General features: G+C 42.3%; 1 protein-coding gene across 1 annotated transcript; it reads right to left on the bottom strand.

Moving 5' to 3' along the window:
- Positions 1–2,493: 2,493 nt before the first annotated feature.
- Positions 2,494–3,969, bottom strand: LOC121779570 (protein NODULATION SIGNALING PATHWAY 2-like). Its single transcript, XM_042176917.1, has one exon. It carries the CDS (start codon positions 3,967–3,969, stop codon positions 2,494–2,496), a length of 1,476 nt encoding a protein of 491 aa, XP_042032851.1.
- Positions 3,970–10,252: the final 6,283 nt, after the last annotated feature.

Here is a 10,252-nt window from a genome sequence, read left to right as displayed (position 1 = left end):
GACGTCCGACCCACGCCACAATGGCGGACGTCCGCCCGCCCGTCGCCCGGATATCCGAGGACATCCGACGTCCATACGGGACATCCGTATCCGAGTTGCTTTGTTACAATGGCGGACGTCCTGGTCGCCCGTCGCGGATGTCCGACCGGACGTCCGCCATTGGAGATGCTCTTAATTCGCGTGGCAGAAAATTATATATTAGTTCGTATAAAAATAATAATTGTATGCACAAGTACAAAATCAACATGTAAGCAATGAGTTTAAACAGTTGTTTTAGCCATTAATTAACTGCATAAAAACAAAACAGGATCATGGAATTCTGAAAAGTGGTTTCCTATTTTATTGAGAGAATAAATCATTTCTTCTTCTTCTTCATCTCTTTTTATCTTATGTTACTTAATGTATTTCAAAACGAACTTTAATTAGCAATAATCATTTTAATCCTTCCTAGCAAAATGTTTTTTCAACAGTAAAAATATTATTATTATTATTATTATTATTATTATTATTATTATTATTATTATTATTGAATTACACAGACACATATGAACTCACCAGCCTTGATGAAATGAATTTACCAGCTAAATTAAAAATAATACCTATCAATCTATGATAAATTAATTATTAATTATACTTAGGTGTGAATGCATCAGAAACGGGAAGAGAATTGTATTTTACACAGATTTTATAATATGTTAAATATGTTGTGATGTAATGATAATTTGGAAGTGTCGAAGAGTTTGTGCTAATGAAAGGGAGATTCGAGGAATCTTCAAGTGAAACCATTTCCAATAATATTTATTTATTGATATTAATAATACGTGTCAGATAGGGATGCGCCAACAAATTATTTATATATGTCAACCTGCGTACTTTGTCTATAGATTAGATCATATTCATGCTTTATTTATTTATAATATTTTTATACTTCAAGCTTTATTGTCCCATAATATTAAGTGGTAACTATATTTGGGTTTATAGAACTTTGGGGTTAAATTTGAAGGGTTAGTTTTTTTTATTACTTATTGTTAGGGCTGGGGAAAAATATCGAAAAAATGATATATCGCCCGTATCGTATTGAAGAATATCAAAAAATTATCGGATTTTCGATATCGTAATTTTCGATACGAAACGATACCGTATCGTAAGTTTTCGATACGATAACGATATGAATTTCCTTATATCGCGATATATCGTTTTATATCGAATATACGATATATATCGATATTTTCGATATATCGTTTTATATCGAATATACGATATATATCGAATATACTATATATATCGATATTTTCGATATATCGAATTTCGGTACGATATATCGAATTTCGGTACGATATATCGTTTATATCGAATATACGATATATATCGATATTTTCGATATATCGAATTTCGGTACGATATATCGAAATATCGATACGATAACGATATAGATATCCTCCATATCGAAAGTTCGATATATCGAAACTTTCGATACGATAACGATATGAAATTCTTTCATATCGATATTTTCGATACGATATACGATACAACGTTTTCAATACGATATATCGTATCGACCCACCACTACTTATTGTAAATTTGTAATCGTATTGTGCTTACAATGAATGACTTTTTTATGTTAATTGAGAGCTTAAATTTTTTTTTGTCTGTAAATTCAAGCTTCTTTTCGATTAAGTCAAAAGGGATCGAACCACTCAAATTAGGTATAGGATGCATCAGTAAATATCCCTTTCAAATTAGGCATTGAAGAAACGATTTTTCGATTTTCTCCGACCCATCTTCTCATTTTAACTAGGTCTTCACCAACAGCAACTTGTTCATGCGAAAAAGGAAATTTCGGACACCAATCTTTAGTCCACGATTTCAGTCTCCAAAATGAGTTTATTATCAACATTCGAATCTAATTTTACTTTTTGAAAGATAACATAGAATACAGAAGAAAGACAGATGTGCAAAGTAGAAAGCAAGATTATTGGTTCATAGGTTCAAGGTATATTGTTGCTAATTCTATTCTTGTGCAATTGTTTATTGAGTATACAATAAGTGCAAATTAGCTGTATTAGAAATGTTTTTTTTTCTATCAAGTGTTGTTTAGTAGAATGGTTGTCAATGCCTGAGACAAATATAAGTGTGGTTTCTATACACAAGTATTTGAAGATTGTAATAATTATTAAATTGTGATAAACACACTTAAAATGAGGTACCACTATTTTTTCTCTAGCCAAAACAGAGTATGCAATCTGTCTAAAATTGTGTTTGTTGAAGATAAGAATAATTTTTGCCTTGTTTGTTCCATTATTAATCTAATACACTAACATTGATTTTATAACAACACTTTCATCATAGACTATGTGTCTACTTTGGTTCTTCCAAAAGAGACATCACATATTCACATCAATTCAAATTAACCACAAAATATCTCTAAATTATATAAACATAACCACAACATCGATATTGTAGTAAAAAAAACAAGCTCAAACCCAAATTAAATCACAAATCACAATCTTGAGAGGTCCAAATAGAGGCAGAAAGTAGGCGCCTTGACTTCCATCCAAGAACTAGTTTATTAGTTGTCAATTCCTCAACTCTATACCCATCATTGTATAGTCCCAATAGCAATTTAGCTTGACAATGATTGGCAAAACTTATACTCACCGGACGAAATCCAACCGCACCCAACCACTGCCCCCAAGAGCACCCTTCCTCCGTCTCCCGGCCCCGGTATATCCGCGCCACCGACTCCATAATCCGCGGCCCTAAGAACACCCGCTCCACTAAAGCACGAGCCCGGCTGTGCATCGGGAATCCCGCCTCCAACGAGTCATACACGGTCGAGAAGTGGTGCAACAAGTCCATGAAGCGGCCCACGAACCCCCCTTCGCTCGGCGGGGCCATCTCCTCCTCCACGAGCGTAATCAACCTCGGGCTCAGGGTCTCGGCCCCGGACAAAAATGACGCGATCGAATCCGGGGCACGGTGACTAAAATGTGGCAAGTGCAACATACAATTGAACACAAGGGCTTCCCCTCTCACTAGTTTCAGAAAGGTCGGTCTGAACGTCTCGTCCGCGTCTAGTCTGCACTGGTGGAACGAGAATGGCTGGCCGATGGAGGCAGCGAAGGCCGTCAGGCGCCGCCCGGTCTCCTGGACGGTGCCGAACGAGCTGCGGCCGGTCCCGCTCCTCGAGACGGCGGTGATCCGGAGGTGCGTGGCCGGTGGGCCGTCTTTCCTCGAGACGAGCGCCTGCATTAGTGAGGCCCACTGGATCCCCTCCATGATGTCATAGTCCACTATGTGGACCCTCCTATCATTAGCCACAGCCTCCAATATAGCTTGATTGGCCGTGAAATGCCCAAATTTCAAATAAGGGGACATGTCTTGCAGCAATTGGAACGCTGCAAGCACGTCCGCCCGGTGGTGCTCCGCGGCGCCGGGGGCATACCTGCTCCCGGCGCCCGCGTCGAGCGACGCCTGCAAGGCATCGCCGAAGTAGGCCGCGAGCCTCTCCATGTTGGTGCCGTCGGTTGGCGACACCAACTCCTTGAGCCGAACCAATATCACCCTCGCCAATCCGCCGCATTCGTCACGGCCCGCCATCGCCTCGGCCGCCGCCATTAATAGGTGGATGAGGCGGAGCCCCTTCGAGTCCTCGGTCGAGCCGGCCTCGTCGTGCATCGCCATGTTGTACTCTGGGGAAGAATTGTTGTACTCTCCCTCATGAACTTGATCATCATCATCAATAGGCCTAATTGATTGATGCAACGCCACATTCTCATCGATCATTGAATCGATGAGGTTTTGGAAGTCTTGCTGGTCGCCGGAGATCTCGTTCCAGTCGACCACAAGCGACCAGTCGCTCCAGTTGCAGACCTTGTCCGCGGACGAGGTTGTCGTGGTCGTGGTCGTGGTTGTGGTATAATCGAAAGATTCGAAGCTAGGAAAACCGAGGTCCATCACCATTGCCATAGCTAAATTAGATTGTGGATTTGTTCACAAATATATAATTTTTTTTAGGGTGAGATTAGAAGAATTGTGTCTACTAAAAAGGGAATGAATTGGGGAAGGAGGTGATGGTAGAGACAGACTGGTCGAATTCAATATATAAAGGGGATTAGTGGAGGGTTATGATCTAATTATGGGACCCTTATACTTGTAATTTATTATGATTAAGGTCCTAATCATGGTGATCAATATAATTTCGAGACTTAATGAGGTAGTACAAAAACCACCACCTGTCCAGGATCAAGTACAAGTACAACCAGCGGCTAATAACAATTTTTGGTGATTTAATACTAAGTTTGGGGTTAGAATTATTTATTGAGACCATAATGGTTGGAGGTTAAGACATCAATGATTGTTAAAAAGTTAGTGCTCATTGCGGAGTATTAATTAACAGCAATCCAAGCGTACGTATTGAATTATCAATTATGTGCAAATGATAAAAGTCTTTTTTAATCCATAAAAGTTAGATATAATAAAAAAGGGATTTACGACTGTGTTAGCGCAGCGGATTACTAGCAAACAACTTGTTGTTCAATTCATTAGTGAACTCACCGATAGATATCCAACGGCAGATTAATTGAAGATATATCAACTGTAGATCTTTGCGATTGAATGATTGAAAATGGTTCTTCGTTCTCACAATAAAATAATTTTTTATTTAATAGTACTATATGTTAGATCTCAAATTCTGCAATTCTGACCATGAGTTCTTTAAAGATTGCATGCTTTTTTCATGTTTTTTCTCTTTTGTGCATAAGAAAATTATAAATTAATTAAGAACATTATTAGAAGTCAGGGAATTTTATCACGTTAATTCGTTGAATTAATCCATGCACAAGTACAGTCAAAATACAACAGCTCTATAATTCTGGTCACCAACTATCAGATTTTGTTTTGGACATAAATCTGGGAGCAGACTTAAATTAAGTTTTACTCACAAAAGAATCTTACTACTAGTAACCACATGTGAAAAATGTTGCAACCACTTAATATTTTTAGAACTTGTAAAGGAATCTTCCTTTAGATGTAACTCTGTTAAAACGCTATATCGTATTGATATAGTATAATGTTTGAGGCCACCCGCAACGCGTCACGCGGGTGGCCCATATCCCGTCAGCCCATATCCCGTCACTCAGGACGGGACGGCGGCGTGACGCGTTGTCGCGCCCCGTCTCGTCCCCAGCCCGTCTCCCGTCCCGTTCTGACGTGACGAAACGCGAGACGGCTCGCCACGCGCCGAGGCGACGTGGCGCGCTCCCAGGCCATGCGTGACGCCCACTGCCCCACTCGCCGTTCCGTGAGTGGGCATCGTCACGCTGACGCACTAATTCATTTTTTAAAATTTGAATTAAATAAAAAAAATGTGAAACGGTAATATTACCGTTAATAGTCGTTTTTCATTTTTTTTTTTTTTTTTTTTTTTTACTCTATAAATACTCCTAATTCATTCTCATTTCACACAAACTACACATCTATTCTTCACAAATCATCCTCATTTCCTCTCCAATTTTCATCTAACATCTCATCACAAAATGTCCGGCGACGGAAACTCCGACGGTGGCCGCTCCGGCGGGTGGGATCTCAACACGTTCGGCGACTGGGGGAGCATGTACAACACATTGGTTGGTTCCGGTTCGTCGACGCCAGGCACCCAGGGTTCGTCGACGCCGGGGGGTACCAACCACCCAATTTTGATGTTGATGCATACGCCCGTCCCTCCGCCCTGCGGTATTCGCAGGGATTATCCTAAATTCGGGAGGATTATCCGGTTCAACCCACTCCGGAAAAAGGCCGAGACGGGGGAGGAGGCCGAGGCGGGGGAAGCTCCAGGGCGGAGGCCGAGGCGGACGAGGAGGAGGAGGGGGAGGAAGATCTAGGCCGACATCCGTACGGCCCCAAAGAAATACTGGCGGTGTACGACGCCTGGATCAACGTCTCGTACGATCCCATCGTCGGGAATCAACAACCTCGGAAGTGCTTCTGGGAAAAGGTCACTGAGGCCTACCACGAGATTAAACCGAAAAAGGCCGGCCGCCGCACATATAAAATGCTTCGCGCTCACTTTGACCGAGTCGACAGAGAGGTCAAACGATTCTGCGCCATCCACAAGAATGAAGCTGCTCATTACCAAAGCGGAGCCACGGGAGTCGACATTCTGAGGTCGGCTTTGCGGGTGTACTTCGACACCACCGGCAAACAATTCAAATATGTCGATGTTTGGGAGGTCGTCAAGGACGAGGAAAGGTGGGCCGGCGGTGTGCGGTCTAGCACGGGCTCGACGTAGAAGCGCACGAAGCACACGGCGAGTGGCCAATACTCGTCTGGTGAGGGCGGTACGGGCAGCAGGCCATAAGAGTTTGCCTCGCAGGAGGCTGAGACCCCGACAGACGATGCCGGGGGATCCTCCCGTGGGCGGCGTCGGGCGCAAAGGAGAAATGCGGCGAAGGCGGCTAGAGGGAGGAGGGGCAGAGCCGAATCAAGCCAGGCGGGCTCGGGCTCGGGCTCAGGGGACCCCCAACTCCCTTATGACCATGTACATGACCGCCACAATGGCGGACACTTCCCGCTTTACGGCCGCCCAATACCAAGCCTGGCTTAACGGAGTTGCGTTTATGGCTGCACAACTTGGCATTTCAACTCCTCACGGCTTCAATGCACCTCCACTGCCTCCGGGGGATGATTCGCCGGAGGAGTAGTTTTTTTTATTTTCTATAAAATTGTATTTTAAATTATGTCATTTTTATTTTTTTTAGGATTTTAATTATGTATTTTTTTTATTTTTTTGAATTTTAAGTTGTATTTTTATTTTGTGTTGTCATTTTATTTTATTTTTAATGAAGTGTGTTTTTTTAAATTGAATTTGGTTGGAAATAAAAATAAAAAATGAAATTGAATGAATAGTAATTTAATGGACGGTTAAGGAACGGAGGGTTGCAGGTTCTGTCCCTTAGTTAATGGATGGAGTAAAAAAGTACAATGGGGCTCGCGAATAGTAATTTAAGGGACGGTTAATTGACGATTTAGTGACAGCGTTGTGGATGGCCTGAAGCTATGCAAGTAGAGAAACAATTATGAAAAGCAACGAACGAACACCAAAATAATAAAACAAAGGAACACATCCTGGCGTTATCCGCCAACCTTATCCATGGAAAATGAGGTCAATGCTCAAGCAGCAACTAATCGGTAGTCCATTTTCTGGTATAAGAGCATCCGCAATAGGGATGGATGTCCCGACGGACAAGCTGACAGACATTCCAAAAACACATCCTGCCACGTCATAAGGACATCCCACAACACCGCCACGTCAGAGTGACAACCCACTGCACAATAGCAGACATCTCGACGGACAAGGACAATAATCAAAATTCACATATTCACAAATATGCAATTTACGGAATTAAAATTTCGACACAAATACGGGGAAAATGCAACCATTTTATTTAAAAAAAACATACATAATTAAATAAAAAAATACATTGTTTAACGTGCACTCCTTCGATCCCACAATTCTTCAATTATATCATGCTGGAGTCGAATATGGGCTTCTTGTTGACGCATGTCGGCAAATGCACGGACCTGATCGACGTCCCCATGAGGTATCCCCATTCGTACATTGGCGGTGGCCACGCCGTGGCTTGTACCGGCAGCATCAACATCATCAATAGCCCAATCAGTCAGTGCTGGACCTTCATTTTCGACAATCATGTTGTGCATGATAATACATGCGTACATGACATCAGCGATGCAGTCAGGATACCACAGCCGTGTTGGACCCTTCACTGCCGCCCATCGAGCCTGTAGCACACCAAATGCCCACTCCAAATCCTTGCACGCCGCCTTCTGACGTTGCGCAAAGTAGATCTTATTTTCGTCTATTGGGCATCTGATCGTCTTCACAAAGACGGGCCACCTAGGGTGTATCCCATCCGCCAAATAGTAGCCCATATCGTGTTGGTTGCCGTTGGCGACAAAACTGACGGCCAGACCAACGCCCATGCACTTATCGTTGAAAATGGACGACGATTGGTGGATGTTGATGTCGTTGTTCGACCCGGCTACTCCAAAATACACATGCCAAATCCATAGCCGGTAGTCAACTATGGCTTCGAGGATCATCGTGGGATTCTTGCCTCTGAAGCCGGTCGTGTACACCCATTTCCAGGCGGTGGGGCAATTCTTCCACTCCCAATGCATACAATCTATGCTGCCCAACATTCCCGGAAACCCGTGCTGATTCTCGTGCATATCCATTAGAGCCTGGCAGTCTTCGAGGGTAGGCTTCCGAACATACCTATCCCCGAATATCTCAATAACGCCCTGACAAAAATACTTCAGACACTCGCGGGCAGTCGACTCGCCGATGTGGAGGTACTCGTCGAACATTTTGGTCGCGCCTCCGTATGCCAACTGCCTGATTGCGGCAGTGCACTTCTGTATAGGCGTGTGACTGGGTCTACCAATCGCATCCTCCCTGAACCTGAAATACATGTATCGACGCTCTAAAGCGTTCACGATACTCATAAATAGCGGTCGGTGCATCCTAAAACGCCGCCGGGAAAAGTTCTCCCCAAACCGCGGCTCCTCAGCGAAGTAGTCCTCAAACAACCGATGGTGTGCAGTGATGTGGTCCCAGGGTACTACAGCTCGACGATGGATGGGGCGATGTACCACCGGCTGCTGCTGCTGCTGCAAGTGCTCTTGTATCAAACGATTTATCTTGGCGGATGTATAAGCCCACAACTCTTCATTAATTCGCCACCTTGTGTCAGCATCATCCCTACCACTACCACCCGCACCACTACCACTACCACCACCACTAGCCATTTTGGATCTACCGATAGAAACGTAGAGAGAGAGAAGAGAAACTCGTTAATACAAGTGGTGCGAATGAAATGAAGTTCAATGAGCCGTATATATAGAGTTTTTTTAAAACAAAAAATCGGAAATTGGGACGTCACGACGGACGTCCGCGCTCATCCGCGGATGACATCTCATCTGCCCCTCTCGTCCGCGTCCGTCTCAATCGTCACAATAGCATATGCTCTAATAAGCAAATGCTCAAGCCTATCGAAATGATGAGCAAGAGTTCAATAGGAATAAAGCCAACCTCCATCATATGTCTTGATGATAAAGGAAAATCTGGACACCAACCTTTCACCCAAATCTCTTAATAGAAAAAACTTTCAGTTTCCGAGCCTCTCACAGTGACCACAATAGCACTGCCGCGGCGGTGGGAAGACAGCCGAGGACCCTGCTGCGCCGGGTGGGAGGGCAGCGGAGCCGTGGCGGTCAATTTCATTTTTTTAAAAATTCTTTAATTTTTATCTATAAAATACTACCTATTCACAATTCATTTTTTTCATTCCATTCCAGTCTCAAATCCACTCTCCGAATTAAAATATACCAATAATTGATAAAATAATGTGAGGCGTGGCTGGACAAGTTTTATGTGTATGAGGCATGACACTGATGACTAGGCGGACAAGTTTTTTTTATAGTTGTGGCATAACTTTTCCACTATTGTGGACATCCTCAGCTAAAATTAAATTACTTAATTGATTCAGCCGTTTTATATTCTTCCCGTAAACACTTACTGCAAAGTTACTTAGCAAACTCAAAAAAATCTCACTGTCTTAATCCACTACATTCCGACCTTGATGAAACATCACTCATCCTTCCAACATATGTTAAGTTACAGCTCAAGTTAAAACCTAGATAACTTCTAAAACAAGCAGGCCCAATTAAATAAATAAAATTTCACATAATTAACATAACTAAACTTTATAAATCACTAAGTTACAAGTGGAATTAACTTGGATTCTATTAGCTTGGAAATCATCAAAACGAAAGCTCAGTGGCTCTTAAAAAAATGGGCTTATTGGTTAAAAGCTAAAACTGTTTTGTAAAATATTAAAATTAGTTATATATACTTACCCAAATGGCAGTAACGATTGAGCTATCTATACATCTATAAAAGACGAGTTTTGGCCTTAAATGTAAATATTTATGAGTTATAGGCATGAATTTGAATATTTATAAACTTTATGCAAGAATTTCAATAAATCTAAATATTTTATTAGTTTGGATAGTTAAATACACTATCATTTATTATCCAAAATTTGTATCTGCCACTAACGATCGCTCAAATCTTCAAATTAGCCAATGACAACAATTTCTCCCATGTATGATTGAAATTAATGGCTAAATTTTTAAACCGGCTAATCTCACTAAATTTAATCAAGGATTG

Source organism: Salvia splendens, chromosome 19, assembly GCF_004379255.2.
Source record: "Salvia splendens isolate huo1 chromosome 19, SspV2, whole genome shotgun sequence".
Lineage (NCBI taxonomy): Eukaryota > Viridiplantae > Streptophyta > Magnoliopsida > Lamiales > Lamiaceae > Salvia > Salvia splendens.
The sequence above is the reverse complement of the archived record's forward strand: the minus strand, read 5'-3'. Positions and strand labels throughout refer to the sequence as shown.

Bases quoted from the DNA above. Each gene is read 5' to 3' on its own strand.
- LOC121779570 (XM_042176917.1), bottom strand. From the start codon at position 3,969: ATGGCAATGGTGATGGACCTCGGTTTTCCTAGCTTCGAATCTTTCGAT.